Source organism: Corythoichthys intestinalis, chromosome 15 (genome assembly GCF_030265065.1).
Source record: "Corythoichthys intestinalis isolate RoL2023-P3 chromosome 15, ASM3026506v1, whole genome shotgun sequence".
Lineage (NCBI taxonomy): Eukaryota > Metazoa > Chordata > Actinopteri > Syngnathiformes > Syngnathidae > Corythoichthys > Corythoichthys intestinalis.
This window is the reverse complement of record NC_080409.1, coordinates 7,873,346-7,890,993: the sequence shown is the minus strand read 5'-3', so window position 1 is coordinate 7,890,993 and position 17,648 is coordinate 7,873,346. Positions and strand designations below refer to the sequence as shown.

The window sequence follows — 17,648 nt, the reverse complement described above, 5'->3', positions numbered from 1 at the left end:
GAAAATTGGAACATAAGTATAATTTTAAGTTAATATAAACAAATTTAAAAAATAAAAATAAAAAAATAAAAAATCTAAATTAAAATAAAATAAATGCAGTCCTTGGTGAGCCTAAACCCACAGCCACATCTCAACATTATTACCATCAGAACAAAAATAATTGAATTATTTTCCATAAAAAGCAGGTGTGTATGACTCGTATCATGTTTACATTATAGACTATTTCTCAACACAGACAGTTGTCAGAGAGTAAAAAACACCACGTTTTTCCACCGCTAGACACACTAGAGGTGGGAATCTTGGGGCACCTCACGATTCGATTGCGACTACGATTCAGAGGCAACGATTCGATTATAAATCGATTATCGATGCACAACCCCAACCCCCCCTTTAGCTGCATTTAATGTTTAGCACATTTGTTACAGAAATTGTACAAAAATCCTCTCGGGCTTAAATAAACTGCTATTTCAATATCAAGCTAACAGTTCAAAACAGTAAATAAAATACTCAAGTTGTAATTTTGTAACAACAGAATAAATTGTATTATTTTTTCATATATTATTTTTATTCAACCAAAAAGTGCACACAGGTATAAATGAAAGACCAATGTGTACCACTACTTCGATACAGATGGCTCAAAAAAGTGTTCATCTGCTTTTTAAATTGTGTAAACATGAACATGTAAACATTAAGGTACAAAAAAAAAAAACACTCAAGTCATTTTGCATCCAAACCTCAACAAAATACAGGGCAGGTCAAGTGTGTTTAGCTCCTGAGAAAATTCTGTTCTTGTATAAGAACAGGGGTTGATCCACGTACTCAGATGAAAGCGCTCTGCAGTGCATTGACTCCTGCAGTCGAAAAAACAAGGTTCTGCGTGTGGACGTAGCATGTGAGATGGCTAAAGTTACCCAGCTGGGCAGCGACAACCATATTAGTTGCGTTGTCTGGAACAACAAAAACATCTTTTTTTGCAATTTTGTTTGCGATGATCCGTGTGGTTTTCATGCATTGCACGTCACGGCGAGTCGGTCTACATTCGACAGCGATGGCATGATTTCTTCTTTTGTCTGCTTGTGGAGAGCCGGTGTGCCGTGTCAGTGGAATGGGATTTCTTCGGCGCGCCGCACAGCCCGAACGGTTTGACCGATCGGCACCGTTCGAATATCGAAACGACCAGAATTTTCACGGGAGGCAGGCTATTTTTCGATGACCCCGAAAAATTTTCCGTTCGCCCGTAAACGGCGATTTTTCACCAATTTTGGGGAAAAAAATGAAAATAAATTTTCTAAATGTATATCAGTGGTCTCCAAACTATTCCATATAGGGCCGCAGTGGGAGCAGGATTTTGTTCCATCAAAACAAGATGACCCCTTTGCACCAATCTGGTGTTTTACATGTGTAATCAGTTGATTGCAGTCAGGTGCTACTTTGTTTTAGCAGAAACCTCATTGGTTAAACTGTCTGTGCTCGATCGGTATGAACAAAAACCAAGACCCACAGCGGCCCTTGAGGACCGGTTTGGAGACCCCTGATGTATATAGTCCTACAATTTTTGACCAGATCACATAATTTGGACATAAAAAATTCCGGGACGGTGAGGGGCATAAAAGTTGTACACAGAATTTGGAAAAAAATTACGGTTCCCTGGAAATTTGGCAAAAATTTTCCCATTCATTTTTAACGGGATGCAACGTTCAAATTTCCCATTCACTTCTAATGGAATTTCCAATGGAATTTCTATTGCATTAATGCCATTGACAGCCATGTATGTTGAATCTATTGATGCCAATGTACTTGGATTCCATTGACGCATATGTAAGTCGATGCTATTGACGACCATGGACGTCCAAATTCCCCATTCATTTCCAATGTCAATGATATGACCAGGACATCCCCCCCAAATGTCCTCAAATGACCCAATATGACTACGACACGCCCCCAAATGACCTGAGATGACCAGGACACGCCCCCAAATGACCTGATATGACCTGAACATGTCCCCGAAATGTCCCCAAATCAACAGGAAGTGACCTGTTATGACTACGATGTGCCCCCCAAATGTCCCAAAATCAAAAGGAAGTGACTTGATATTGTCCCCGAAATGTTCCCAAACCAAACCAGCAAAGACCCAGAGTAATTTCTCCGGAAATTGCAGTGTCTAGTTTTATAGAAGAGGGTTTCTAGTCAAATCCAAAATAATTCCTCGCATCTGCTTTTAAATTTCTGGGAGCATGTCTCATCTCACTGAGAAGTTGGGTGGTTAGGTCAGCCATGCTTGTTGCTGTTTTCTATCTAGAAAGCGTGAATTGTGGATGTTTATTCTTGGTCTGTTCCCCATAGTGTCTGGAAGACCGTGCTGACTGTTTTAGTTCTATTTTACTTGGCACATTTTCATAATCGGAATTTGGATGTTTGTGAATCGTTCCCGAATCGTCCACGGCCAAATTGCGAATAATAAGAATCTGAAATTTCACACACCTTTACTAAACAACCTGGAGTTAACTGTCGTAGCTTGTGGGAAACGTTCATGACCGTGTTTACTAACCTTTAATTTTGTATAAATGCTTAATCATATTTGGAGTATTGCCTCCTCGGCAGCCACCCTCCGCAAACATGTTTTAGATGTCTGTTGGCCCTCCTCCTCTAAGCTGTATCTTTTCTGTAGTTGAAGTATTCCTATACCTGCGATTTTGTTTTCTTCGATGGGGAAAAAAGTTCAGGAGTTTTACCTCCTCCAGCCATAGTGTAGCACACTGACACTGAGCAACAACCGGTGGAGCAGGGTTAAGCCTTGAAGCTGCAAGCGAGGGATTTCTCCATGTATTTTTGGGACATAAAAAAATGGCGAATACCTCAGGGACGGTATGACGGAAAATTTTTGCATTTTTGAAACCTTGACGTTGTCATACCACGGTGTACCTTAAACCGATAATCGACACATGTCTAAATTCAAGTGAATAAAATGAAGAAATGTCAACCTACGTATCCCATGTAGGAGGTATCCAGGTCAATAGCAGCGGCAGGCGGTGGCGGCGGCGAGTCCGATGAGGCCGCCTCCCCTAAGGATACATGGAAACAATTTTTAACTCTTTTTCTTCTCTTGGAGTAATGCAGCTCTATTGTCTATCGGCCAATGGAAAGTACCCAATTACATTTACTCTGCCTTCATGTAACTAAGTAGTTTTGCGGTACTTTGTTTCCTATTCCCAAAATCAAAGTAACTTGGAATGAAATTTTACTATGAGCAGATTTTTTTGGGTACTTTTTTTCCACTCCCGCCGGCCACTAGTTAGTATTCCGGATCAGTGGGTGGCAGTAGGTTGTTTGCCAACCGCCATAAAACCTCATAAATAGGACGACAGGATGGTACGGGATGGAATGGGAGCTGGACGAACCCGACAGGGCGGAGGCAGGGCGCGGCGGGAAGCGGGACTCATCACTCCTCTCCGGGCCGCGGCTTAGGTCATAGTCGTGGTCCCACTCCAGCGGGATGGAATCCACGCTGGCCGGCGTATCCCGGCCCGAGCGCTCGGCGGCGCGCGAGCGTCCCGAGGAAGGCGGTGGCGACGAAGGGAAGCCATCGCCCCAGGGCGGCGCGCCCAACGACTCGGCACCACCCTCATCCGGTTCACGGTCCGACGGCGAAGCTTCGCCGTCGTCCTCGGCCAACTGGAGGAGACAGATGGGATGTCGGCATATTTTAAGGCACGTTCGCCTGCTACCGCGGCGGGTCGGGGCAGGGTCTCACTGGCAGGCGGACGAGCTTCTTGTAGTATCGGCGGACTCGGCCGAAGACCTCCCGGCGGTAGCGTCGCAGCTCCTCCAGCTCCTCCTCGATAACGGCAGCGTCCAGCGGCTCGCTCTTCTCCATCAGACCTCGGCCCTGCGCGAAGATGGCCTCGATCTTGGTTGCGGTCAGCGAGATCTCCTGCTGGAACGACTGCAAAGGAGGGAGACGCTTACTTATATATTGTATATATTGTATGTCCCCAAATCAACAGGAAGTTACCTGATATCAACACAAAGCGATCCAAAAATTACACCAAATCAACAGGAAGTGATCCTGAAACACCCCCAAATCAATAGTAAGTGACCCTGGTATCAACAGGAAGTGAACCATAATCAACAGGTCACCTGGTATCAATGGGCTGTGACCCCAAAATGCCCCAAATGTCCCCATATCAATAGAAAGTGACCCGATACAGCAAATATCACAGCAGAGGTCCCATCGCAATTTCTCCAGAAATGGCATTTTGTAGTTACACTGCTGGCCAAAAGTATTGGCACCCCGGCAATTCTGTCAGATGATTTCTCCCAGAAAATAATTGTACGTACAAATGCTTTGGTAGTAATATAATTAACAGCACCTGTTACTTACCTGTGGCACACAACAGGTGGTGGCAATAACTAAATCACACTTGCAGCCAGTTAAAATGGATTAAAGTTGACTCAACCTCAGTCCTGGTTCCTTGTGTGTACTACATTGAGCATGGAGAAAAGAGAGAAGACCAAAGAACTGTCTGAGGACTTGGGAAGCAAAATTGTGAGGAAGCATGGGCAATCTCAAGGCTACAAGTCCATCTCCAAAGACCTTAATGTTTCTGTGTCTACCGTGCGCAGTGTCATCAATAAGTGTAAATCTCATGGCACTGTGGCTAACCTCCCAAGATGTGGACGGAAAAGAAAAATTGACGAGAGATTTCAACAAAATATTGTGCAGGTGGTGAATGAAGAACCTCGACTAACATCCAAACAAGTTCAAGCTGCCCTGCAGTCCAAGGGTACAACAGTGTCAACCCATACTATCCGTCGGTGTCTGAATGAAAAGGGACTCTATGGTAGGATACCCAGGTAGACCCCACTTTTGTCCCAGAGACATAAAAAAGCCAGGCTGGAGTTTGCCAAAACTTACCTGAGAAAGCAAAAAACGTTTTGGAAAAATGTTCTCTGGTCAGATGAGACAAAGTAGAGATTTTTGGGAAAAGGCATCAACATAGAGTTTACAGGAAAAAAAAACGAGGTCTTCAAAGAAAAGAACAGTCCCCACAGTCAAACATGGCAGAGGTTGCCTGATGTTTTGGGGTTGTTTTGCTACCTCTGGCACTGGACTGCTTGTAGGGTCCAGTGTGAGAAAGCTGGGTCTCTCTCAGAGGTCATGGGTCTTCCAGCAGTCTTTGACCCAAAACACACTTCAAAAAGCACTAGAAAATGGTTTGAAGGAAAGCACTGGAGACTTCTAATGTGGCCAGCAATGAGTGAAGAACACCTGTGGAGAGATCAGAAAATGGCAGTTTGGAGAAGACACCCTTCAAATCTGAGCTCTGGAGCAGTTGGCCAAAGAAGAATGGTCTAAAATTCCAGCAGAGCATTGTAAGAAACTCATTGATGGATACCAGAAGCGGTTGTTTGCAGTTATTTTGTCTAAAGGTTGTGCTACCAAGTATTAGGCTGAGGATGCCAATACTTTTGTCCCCCCATTTTTGGAGTTTTGTGCAAAATGATAATGATTTAATTTTTTTCATTCTCTTTTGTGTTTCCATATTGCAAGCAAAATAAATGAAGATATTACTACCAAAGCATTTGTAAATGCAATCATTTTCTGGGAGAAATTGAGCATTATCTGACAGAATTGCAGGGGTGCTAAACTGCCAATACTTTTGGCCAGCACTGTATACAAACATGAATACACTTTGAGATGAAATAGGGGACCTCCAAATATTTTTTTCCAGGCTGCAAATATTTGGTATTTTAAACGGAATACACAAATTGGGACGTGGCATTGAGGACACATGGGCGCTCTCTCTCTCTCTCTCGCTCACCCTGAGCTGTTTAATTTTGGCCTGGATGTCACATTCGGAGAAGTGTTCTATGTTGGTGAGCTGCAGGTCCATCTCGGTCAACCACACCAAGATGCCGTCCCTGGCCGTCTCAAACTCCTCCCTCTGACCGATAAAGTGCTGAAAGACACGTCGGAATTAGCGCTAAGCTAGCATTTGAAATCTCGGCTCGGCATAGGGTTGCCAACAGTCCCGGACTGGGCGGGACAACTCTGAAGTTCTGACTGGTAGCGCGGGCTAGGACTACCTTGAGGCGGCGGATGATGGCCGCTACCCTCTTGTGCAGATCGTCCCAGCGGCGGTTGGCGGCATGGGCCATCTCCTTCAGGCCGCCGCCGGCATCCGTACGGTTTTCTCTGGCCAGGCGGCGGTACTGCTTGTTCAGCAGTTCCAGCTGCGTCAGGTTTTCGTGGACCTGCCGCTGAAAGGTCTGTGGAAGCAAAGCGGATATTTGAATGTCAATACATTGATGCTAATGTTCACTCCTACCGACATGGCCGCCACCCTGAGGCCATGTTAGTACCTGAAGCTAAAAGCAAGGGGGAAAAAAAAATAGATAAATAAAATAAAAGTATCGCTAATCCAAACTGCTCATTCACCTCAAATTTCTTGAGTTCTTCCTTGGCTTCGGTGTATAAAACCCCTGAGGAATTAGGCAGCGCGGCAGTCTTTTCGGAAGCGGCCAGCCACTCCTCCATGTTCGAAAAGTCATCCAGGAACTTCTGCCACAAACGCCACGTTTCCTCGATCCTGTGCGGCAAGGCCATCCGATAAGAGACGTCTGTATAAAACACGTTGCCGCCAAAAGGAAGAGCGGACTCGTACTTGAGTCTCCTTTCGACGGAGGAAGCGCATATACTCCTCCAACGACGGTCCAGGCTGCGCGTGGCTCGCTGGATGGAGTCGCACTCGGCGTCGGTGGCGCATGCGTCGCAGTCGTGCAGCAAGACCTGGCACAGGTTCAGCACCGACGCCACGCCACCGCTGCGCTTCTCGATGTCGCTCTGAAGCTCCTTTCAAAGACAAAACAAAAAGCTTTCAGCATCGTTGCAAAAGAGGCATCTTTGCTTTGCTGAAATGTGCTAACACACATATATATAATTCCATCTACATGCAGACACATAGCCAAACAAATACAAGGGGTATCGCCAGCTTGCTTCCCCTTTCCCTATTAGGGCAAGACACCTCTTTGTTGCTAGGGCGATCCCAAATAAAAAGAGAGGTGAAGGAGGGGCTAGTCAGAACGATTGCGGAAGCTATATTTTGTAGTCTAGTATTGCATTGTATAGTTTCCCCTCCTTCTCCTTACAAGCTTTTCAACAAATTGGAGTGCCTTCTCTCCTTATTTTGGGTAATATAATTATAAATGTCTACCTGACGATTCGTATTTGAACTTGACACTCATTTTGATTGACAGCAGAAGCGTGAAAAGACTTTGGCCTCGGGCATAGACTTCGTTATATATTGACGTAACACATTCCCCATTCACTGAGGAAAGCGCCTTCCCAAAGGGTGCCGTCCAACCCTCAGCTTCATTTGTAAGCAGTTGGTCACATGCAGCCATCTAACGCCGGATTTAGGTTAAAAAAGTACAAAAGCTGTTCTGCATACAAACAGGAAGGATTGTCTCAGGAGTGATTTGTTTGAGGAGTCAAGGTGATTATTACATTTTTCGTACCATGCATGCATTTTGAAACGTGAAAAAAATTAGCCACTACAGCATTGGCATTATACTTTGCAATAGTTACGTAAAATAACTGCCCGTTTTTTTGCTTTGAACCAAGAATCGAGACTGTTTTACGTCTGTATCTATAAAGAATTCAGGGATTTAAGCATTTATTCACAAGAATTATCAATGCAATAAGCTCTTTGTTGTACTAAGGGGGCCGCCACAGTGACTTAAAGATTAGCAGCACATTCGATATATTTACGTAAAATAAATGCTAACTGCCTGTATTTTTTTATTTATTTTTTGCTTTTAACCAAGAATCGAGAATGTTTTACATCCACATCTATAAAGAATTCAGGGATTTAAGCATTTATTCACAAAAATTATCAATGCAATAAGCTCTTTGTTGTACTAAGGGGGCCGCCACAGTGACTTAAAGATTAGCAGCACATTCGATATATTTACGTAAAATAAATGCTAACTGGCTGTATTTAAAAATTTTTTTTTTTTTTTGCTTTTAACCAAGAATCGAGAATGTTTTACATCCATATCTATATAGAATTCAGGGATTTAAGCATTTATTCACAAGAATTCTCAATGGAAAAAGCTCTTTGTTTACATATGGCGGCCACTAATTTGCTTACTGACTAGCATCATAGTTCGCAATATTTACGTAAAATAAATGCTAACTGCACGTTTTTGTTTGTTTTTTGCTTTCAACCAAGAATCGAGACTGTTTTACATCCATGGAGAATTCAGGGATTTAAGCATTTATTCACACACATTTTCAACGCAAAAAGCTCTTTGTGTACATATGGCGGTCGCTAATTTGCTTACTGACTATCATCATGGTTCGCAATATTTATGTAAAATAACTGATAACTGCACGTTTTTTGCTTTTAACCAGGAATCGAGACTGTTTTACGTCCATATCCATAATGGATACAGGGATTTAAGCATTCACAAGAATTCTCAATGGAAAAAGCTCTTTGTCTGTGATTCCACTCGGTCAGCTTTGACAGCAACGCCAACAGTGCAGTGCTATTAATCGGCCCCGCGCCCCGTCAATATATTATGACGTCTATGCCTCAGGCCAGCGGCCATGTTGGTAGGGGCGACTTTCCCACCAAAGTCAATGAAATGTAGTCAAAACTAGCTTCAAAGATGATTTCATCACTGTCGAAGCGTCGGCTATTGACTCATTTTCTGCTATTAACAGCGCTGTCCAATCCATTTGAAGTCGAAGGAAGTGATGAGCTTTCATCGCCCCTAGCAAAATAGCCCTCAGGCCAGCGGCCATGTGGGGAGGAGCGACTTTCCCATCATAGTCAATGCATTGACATTCACCCAAAGTAGTCCTAACTAGCTTATTTCTAAAGCGTTTTTGATTTTTTTTAAGCGTTCGGGAGCAGATCCCGAACGCAGCATCACCTGTTGCAGATGAAGCTTGCGTTGAATGTCTTGGACATCACAAGAGTCGTAGGCGATGGGTCGAGATAGCTCGGCCTCCGCGCCGGCCAGCCAGGTGCGCAGTTCGCTCATGTTCTTGTCCAGCTGCTGCACGGCCGCCAGGGTCTCCCTCAGCTTCTTACCTCTGTCCGCGAGCAGTGTTGTTAATCTTACTTTAAAAAATGTAATTAGTTACAGTTACAAATTTCTTCTCACAAAATGTAATTGAGTTGGTAACTCAGTTACCTTATTATAAGAGTAATTAATTACTCAGCAAAGTAACTGACGTTACTTTTCATGTTCTACATATTAATACATCATACAATATCACATCAAAAATGTTTATATTAAATGACTGAATGGAACAGATTTTTTCACCCCCCCCAAAAAAACGTAGATCACACATTTTACTTTTTTTTTTTTTTTTTTTTTTTAATTCACCTACATAAGAGTGTAACGGTACACAAACTTTCAAATGCTGTGAGAAAAAAGCCTTTTATATACTGAACCAAGACTTGTGTGTATTGTCATACCCCTAATATATACAGTGGGGAGAACAAGTATTTGATACACTGCCAATGGGTTTTCCCACTGGTTTTTCAATACGCAGGTGAGGCTCTGACTCTCCTGCCTCACCTGTCTTTGCTCTAGTTATTTTGATTAAAAAACATATGAGAAGAAAAGTTTAGGGCAAGTGACTATTTTTGGTAATTATAAACAAATGTACAGTTTGCTATATACATTACATTGTAGCGTCTAAGGACACCAATTTGGTGATGATACTGTACTGTTTTCCTGCTGATTATGCAATATTTTCAATAAATTGTACCCACCTAGATGCCATGAACTGTATGTAAATAAAAGTTGCCCGAGGGTTTAAGAGACACTTGCCATGCTAAATGCTAATGCTAACGAGGACACTAATGCTATGCTAACGCTGTGAGCCACCTAGCTAATTATCATTGCGTTTGCAACAGCATCACCCCCCCCTTCCTCCCTCATTCCGCTCTGCTCACTTCCAAGCAGAGGCAACTGAATCAGACAACTTGTGCTTCATTCAACCAAATTGTAGCAACACACCCATTCACATCCTCAGTAACGGTCACGGCATTGCAAAGATGGGAAAAGTAATGAATTAGATTACAGGTAGTCTCCGTGTTACGAACGAGTTACGTTCCTACGCTGGCACCGTAACCCGATTTTCCGCGTAAATTGGAATTAAACCTTTAAGTACCCCTAAATCTAAAAAAAGTCATCCAAACAGTCCCAAAATGTTTTATTTTGTTTAATGATGGAGGATACACTGCCTTCTTGTGGCAGCGTTTGTCTGGCTGGACTGTCGCCTTGTATGATTGAGAAGCAGACTCGAACATCTGACATGGATAAAGGATAGCTGTGCTCTGGTTTTGCCCACATTAGGCTGTAAGTTGTTTCAGCTAATATATGTGTGTGTGTATACATTTGTCATTAAGTTTAGAGCTAGTTTCTAGAGTTATGTGTGAGCGATTTGCTATGAGAATTGTAGCTACATTAGCATTTGTAGCATGTAAGCTACCAGACTTTTGTTAGGCAAATTAGGCTAATTTGATGTACTTAATTTACATATTGATCAGACTAAATGGACGTTTGAACACCAATTCTTTTGTGTCAAGTGTTATAATGCGTGTCGTTTTGAACAAAAGTGTACATAAGTGTGTTACATCTTTACAAATTGTCAAAAGTGAAGGTAGTAAAAAGCTTTAAAAATCACAACTGAAAAGAAAATGCCTGGAGACAAAATGGCAGACGAGACTCTAGCGTCTTGAAGTCGAAATCAAGTAAGTCAAGTATGTCGTAACCCGGGGACTACCTGTACTCACTACTGAAAAAAATAACGCCGTTATACTCTAACGCCGTTATTAACAACACTTGCCGCGAAAGCCGTCAGGCAAGACCGCCCATTTAGAGCGACGTCCCCTTACCTGGCTCCGACCAGGTCCAGGAGGTGCCGCCAGCGCTCGTCCACTTTGCCGAGCTTGTGTTGGATTTCGGCGGCCTTGTCGGGGCGGCTGGCCCGGGCCAGACGCTCACCGAGCTGACGGAGGTGCACCTTGTTCTCTTCGGCCACTGAAATTTCCTCCTGATAGTCCTGACCGCGACACAAACGGTCAGCGTTTTTTGCAAGTAATTTCTGTTGTTCCACTTAAGTCTCGGCCTTACATGTACTTAAAGGAAGTACATAACAAAAAGTGGACTGACATTAAAGACAGCCTTTGAAATAAGTGTGCTTCTCATCATATGTGCCCCCAACCCATCACAGAGATTCCTTTTATACTGTAATACCATACCCACAGGAAGTGCACACTATGGCAACAGCAGTGTGGCATAAATATGTTACAATTTCCTCCATTTTCAAAATGCTACACGGCCCGCAGTTTTTGCCTGATTCACAGATTTCACACTTAAGCTCATTCAAAACCTTCCAGTTCTGCTAAAATAAGTTAAAATATTCCTCATACATTTTCAGTGCCGTCACTCATTTCCAACGGCACTCACAAAAAAGCCTTTATTTTACTTTTTTTATTTATTTTAAATTTTCTCGAACCACCCAGAAATCAACAGGAAAAGACCCAAATAAGCTTTTTATCAGTGGCAATCAAACATTTGAAGGCACCTCGAAAAAAGTACTTGCATTTGTCTAAAGGACCATTGATCAAAAACGAGGTAAGCGTTCATTAGCGGTTGCAGTAAACTGTGAACTGAAAATGCACTGGATTGAGGTAAAATGGGCGCCGCCGGTTACCTTGCGCAGCCGGCGGATCATCTCCTCGATGCTGACGTCGCCGTTTTGCGAGACCTTGGCCTCCATGGAGGTGAGCCACTCGCACAGCTCCTTGTACTTGTCCCCGAAGACGCTCCACTCGTTCAACTTTTCCGACACCTGCCGCCCGCGCAGAGACAGCTACGGAGAGGAGAGGAAGCCGTAAAGTCGAGTTTGAGGTGACGCTTCCGCGAGGCGCTCACTTGCGTGAATGCGTTTCCTGTCTGCAAGGGTGTAGGTTTGGTCTCAACATTGGTGGGGTCGATAAAACAGCATAACATTTTTTGCTGGGGACGGGACATTAATAAGACCAAACGGATGATTGAACGGGGGTCAGGGCTAGATTTCTCACGAATATGAACCTAATTAATTGATAGGCTAACATTTAGCCTAATAATTATTTTATTTGGATTAATTTTGCATTACGCAAATAAAAATCTGTATTAACTTATACTAACTTTCATGTGTATTGGTTCAGGTGATTCGATGTGGTGAATGCAAGTCCCCTTATTTAAAAAAAACGGGGAGGTTTCCAAGAATGGGTCCACATCTGGGGAACACCGGAGCACCCAAAGACTCAAACTAAAGTATTGTAATATAAAAGTGATTTAGGAAAAAAAAAAAGAAAAAAAAAATCTGAGATATTCACGGACTGATCTATATCTGAGGGATCCTAGACTACCCCAAGACTCGGACCAAAGTACTCTCATGAAATTCTGATGTGTGATTTTACAGATTTTTTTTTCATGTCAGATCATGTCCATGCCTGTGTCCCCTTGCCTGACCCATTCTTTGATATCTCCCTTTTTTTTAAATAAAGGGTCTTGCACTCTGAAGCCACAACGTTGCATTACCATAATGCACATAACGCAAACAATGATCTCAATGAGGGACGGCGAGCTTGACTTCTTTGTCAGGCCAGCAAGTTTAATGCTATGCTAATTCTGATGCAGGTCGGACTTTCAGCAACAAAATTAGTTGTGTTTCCCCCACATCCACAACATTGACGTCTTTCTACGTTACTTACAGCATAGACTTCATAATGATATTGACGAGTCAGATTTGACCTCCACTGCGCCACGCCTTCAAGTAGGGCGCCAGTCCACAAGCCGCTTCAGTTATTCGCAGTTGGTCGCAGCGACACATGCAGCGATCCAATGCTGGATTTATGTTGAAAAAGTACGAAAGTTGTAGCGCATACAAACAGGGAGGATTGTCTCAGGAGTGATTTGTTCGAGTATTCAAGGTAATTATTATATTTTTCATTTTTTCACAAGAATTTTCAACATAAAAAGCGCATTGTTGTCAGGCTGCCGCCACATTGTCAAACAGACGAGCATCATTCTTTGACATGTTTACGTAAAATAAATGCTAACTGCACTTTTTTTGCTTTTAACTCATTTGCGACCAAAAACGTATAAATACTTTCTATTTTTAATTGTTTCAGTGTCCCAAAGACGTATTTAAACGTCTTTTACGGGTTTTTTTCATAAGAGACATCTCTAGGTCCTGATGCATCTTAAGCTCCAAAGCAAAATGCTGAAAATCAATTTTAAAGCAACAAAACTGGCCACTGGAGGGCAGTAGCGCATTTGGTAAGACCCGATTCAACGGAACGAACGGCCGGGCCGCCGGCGGAAGAGGACCGAATGGACGTCCAGGACGCCAGGCGGCGGACAACCGAGCACAACAATTGGGAGGACGCCCGGGATGCCAGTCGCTGGACGACCGAGCAGAACGACCAGGACCACCAGTGCAGCGGACGATGCCGTTGAGTCCATGCTGCTTACCGAGCAGAGCCCGCGTCGCTGTGCTCGGCCGCTCGCGTCCCCAGCACCCTCCAAAAAAATCCATCTTGATGAGACACTACAGGCGGTGACGAGGGAAAAGCCCACCCCGTCTGCCGAAACAGCCGCGGCGGCCACAACAGCACCTTCTCCCAGCCCAACAGTCCAGCCATGAGCAAATAAATTGTTACTTTGCTAACAAAAGCTCTATTTGTCTTGTTGTTTATTTTATTTTGTAGAAAGAAAACATTATTCAGATGTTTGGGATGTCACAGAAGCAAAAAATAGCTGTGTTAAAGTCAAAGTTATGTTTGAAATGTATGCTTTTACAAAAAGCTCAATTTCTGTTTTTTCATCAGAAATTGGAAAATTGCTCAAACTAAGCTATTTTCCAATGCTGATTTCTAAAGAATGGAAAAAGATATGAACTAACTTTTTTTCCTGCTGAAAGAAAAGAGTCTAATCTTTCTTTTGGCGGGTTCCATGTTTATATAGCAATAGAACATAATTTTCTGTGGGCCTTGCAAAATCAGTCAAAATCCAGTAAAATGGCCGGGAGCGAAGGGGGTTGCACCGGTGAAAATGGCTCGGAGTGAATGAGTTAACCAAGAATCGAGACTGTTTTACATCCATACCTATAAATAATTCAGGGATTTAAGCATTTATTCACAAGAATTTTCAACGGAAAAAGTTCTTTGTTTACATATGGCAGCCGCTAATTTGCTTACTGACTAGCATCATAGTTCGCAATATTTACGTAAAATATATGCTAAATGCCCGTTTTTTTTTTTTTGCGCTCAACCAATAACCGAGACTGTTTTACATCCATATCTATAAAGAATTCAGGATTTAAGCATTCATTCACGTCAATTTTCACCGGAAAAGCTCTGTTTACATATGGAGGCCTTCACATTGACTGACCGACTGGCATCGTACTTCGATATATTTCCGTAAAATAAATGCTAACTGCACGTTTTGTTTTGCTTTTAACCAAGAATCGAGACTGTTTTACGTTCATATCTACAAAGAATTCAGGGATTTAAGCATTTATTCACAAGAATTTCCACCGGAAAAGCTCTGTTGACATATGGCGGCCGCCACATTGACTGACAGACTTGCATCGTACTTCGACATATTTACGTAAAATAAATGCTAAATGCACGTTTTTTTTGCTTTTAACCGATAATTGAGACTGTTTTACGTCCATATCCATAAAGAATTCAGGGATTTAAGCATATATTCACAAGAATTTTCAACGAAAAAAGCTCTTTGTCTGTGATTCCACTCTGTCAGCTTTGACGGCCACGCCAACAATACAGGCCCCCTATTAATCAGCCCAGGACCCTGTGTCCCGTCATTATCATTATGAAGTCTATGCTTACAATGGTTGCTGCTTGAAAAAAAAAACATTTTAATATCCCTCCTTTTCGAAGGGGGCGGATGAGGCAGCGGGATGTTGTATTCCTGTCGGGCTGTCAGTGGGGCAGTGTGAGTGTGCGTCTGTGTGGTGGGAATTCCAAGCACATTTTAACCAAAATTGCAACATCTTATGGTGGATATGTGAACAAACCTGTCCTGGTTCTCTGCGATTGCACTCAGTTGTTTATTAGTACTACATTCTGAGACCGTAACCATTCCTACATTGTTACTAAACGGATCGTTAGACATAATAGTCCTAACGGCGGAGATGAACATGTGGTGTGCTTCACCTGGTGGCAGATTTGGTCCCACGTGCGATGCAGCAGCTCCATGCGCTCTTGCAGCACGCGCAGGTCCTCGGCACTAATGTGGCGAGTCAGCGACTCTCTCAGGACGCTCAAGTGGGACAAATCTGCCGTCCAGCCTTCCAGGGCGCCCTCCAGTTCCTAAAACAACCCACGCCATCAGTACCAATAGGCAGCTAAATGTCTTCGTCGGTATACGCGTAGGCCTGGCGCGATAACAAATTTTACTAGGCGATATATTGTCTCATAAATTATTGCCAATATGCGATATTATTGTCAATTTTTTTTAACCAATTCAACTACTGACGTAGTGACAATAGATCCTAATTAATCACCCATTCAAATGCAATACATTGCTTTTCTTAAATAAAACACAAACTACAGGGTGACCCAAAAAAAAGTTTACACTCAGTTGACTGCTTGTTTAAAAGCCATTGAAACATATCTAAATAGGTTGTCATGCTTAAGTGATTCATTAAGGTCACTCAATGCAGCTGGTAATCTCTCGTCTCTACAATTCCTGTGCTTCTGCTGAAAATGAAGAAAACTTTAGCTGTACCTGAATTGCTGCGTGCCGGTCTGACACCTACTGAGATTGCAGCAAATCTGAGAATATCCAGATGTGCAGTCTACAAAGTTAAAAAGAAGCTGAAAGATTCTGGAACAGCCTCACGAAAACCTGGGTCTGGAAGTGCCGATCTGTGCGGACCAAAAAGTTGATTGACAAGGTGATATGTGGCCACCCCAGATTCCAGATCTCAATCCCCTGGATTCTAGCATATGGGCAACTGTGGAGGACAGTGCCTGTAAGAAGCCACAAACATCTGTGGCAGCCTTGGAGAGGTCCATTGTTAGATCTTGGGAAAAGATGACAGCATCCTACATAAAGAAGACCTGTCAAGCGTTCCGCAGGCACCTGAAGGCTGTTGTGACACTTAAGGGAGGACACATTGAAAAATAGAGTGTACTGTACATGTTCTTTACAATAATGTATCATTTGTGATTAAATTCTAATTCTAAGCTGAATAAACATGGCATTTAAGTTGTATTATGGCAGTGTAAACTTTTTTTTGGGTCACCCTGTAAATTAAAAATAATGAATATTTAAAAAAACACACACAACGCATACCGAGTCATTTAAGCTAGCTAAGTGCAGAATATGAAATAGGTGAGAAACCCAATGCCATTTTTAGTCTCTGCCAATTAGAGCCATTCAAAAGTGTTTATTTGATCCAGATTTTCAGTCACTTTCTGCTGATTTGGGCGCATTTCTGGGTCACTTTCGGTCATTTTGTGTGGCAATTCCAACGCTCGCGTGAGTTGATCGCGAGTAGACGTCCGATTCATTCGAAGCGGGAGACTGACCGTCAGCTCTTCCGCTTCGAATGGATTGAACATCGAGCGCCGCGCAGCTGCCGACCCCATGTGCACGTTAAACTTTGAAGCTGACTCAAGTGATTCCTGACTGCAAATGGTTTCATCCCCGATAGGTGGGAGGTTTCTCTCGTTGTGACTGTCGAATAGAATACTCGTGTGTTTTATTTCCTGACAGTTTCTTTTGCGATAGCAATGGCTTGACATTCAAGTGAGCATGGCGTCGTTTTGTACGCAGTGTTGTTTTTGACAGCCCTTTTAATTTTCCTCTTCTTATGGACGATAATACTTAGTCTTAGTCATATTTTAGTAATCTGAGAATGTGTTTGTTTTCAACTAGTTTTTGTTGATGTTAATAAAATTGTTTTGTCTGTAAAATTGAAAAAAAAAAAAAAAAAACCTCAAAAAATAAATATGTGGCGGAAAACACAGACAAGGCTGAAAAAGCAATTTCTGCTCTTGCACCCCTCTTTAAAATAAACTGCTGTATTTTAAGCCAAAAGAACTGTTGTGTTTGATAGAACAATATGTCTATATGCTGCCAAGGCAGTTTCATGGCGCATTAAGCCCCCGAACTATTTTTAATTTGTCCGTTTTACTCTGGAGACCCCCGTTTACAGACAACGCGCAACCGCTTTTGTTTCAACCCAGCCATAAAAAGAAGGTAAGTAATTATAATTATTAAATGTCTATCATTCTTAGCGTACAATCATAAATTGATGGCTAATATTTAGTTTAAAATAAAATACTTTATAAAATTATTCACTCGCATATTTTAAACTTTTAGACAAATTACGTCACAATGAAAAAATAGTGTCTGTAAATAGGTCACGGATATCTATCTCATAACTATCGCTTAATTGTATTTTTTTTTTTTTTTTGTTACTGTCGCATTTCCCCCGATATTTTAGATAATCGATCCAAACAAAGAAAAACTGGTTAAAAAAAAAAAAAAAAAAAAACGTTTAAAAGGATAAATAACACTCCTTGATGTCTGCGATTTCT

General features: G+C 42.5%; 1 protein-coding gene across 7 annotated transcripts in view; it reads right to left on the bottom strand.

The window, feature by feature from the left end:
* syne1b (spectrin repeat containing, nuclear envelope 1b) overlaps positions 1 to 17,648 on the bottom strand; it is a 264,424-nt gene that overhangs the window by 16,235 nt on the left and 230,541 nt on the right. For all 7 annotated transcript variants that reach the window (XM_057858502.1, XM_057858499.1, XM_057858501.1 and 4 more), the window contains 11 exons: positions 15,255 to 15,410; positions 11,741 to 11,899; positions 10,920 to 11,086; positions 8,941 to 9,103; positions 6,666 to 6,853; positions 6,440 to 6,590; positions 6,088 to 6,270; positions 5,823 to 5,960; positions 3,752 to 3,943; positions 3,399 to 3,672; positions 2,986 to 3,062 (listed from right to left, as the gene is read on the bottom strand). In XM_057858502.1, the coding sequence (XP_057714485.1) occupies positions 2,986 to 3,062; positions 3,399 to 3,672; positions 3,752 to 3,943; positions 5,823 to 5,960; positions 6,088 to 6,270; positions 6,440 to 6,590; positions 6,666 to 6,853; positions 8,941 to 9,103; positions 10,920 to 11,086; positions 11,741 to 11,899; positions 15,255 to 15,410 (1,848 nt within the window). The remainder of the gene's footprint in view (positions 1 to 2,985; positions 3,063 to 3,398; positions 3,673 to 3,751; positions 3,944 to 5,822; positions 5,961 to 6,087; positions 6,271 to 6,439; positions 6,591 to 6,665; positions 6,854 to 8,940; positions 9,104 to 10,919; positions 11,087 to 11,740; positions 11,900 to 15,254; positions 15,411 to 17,648) is intronic.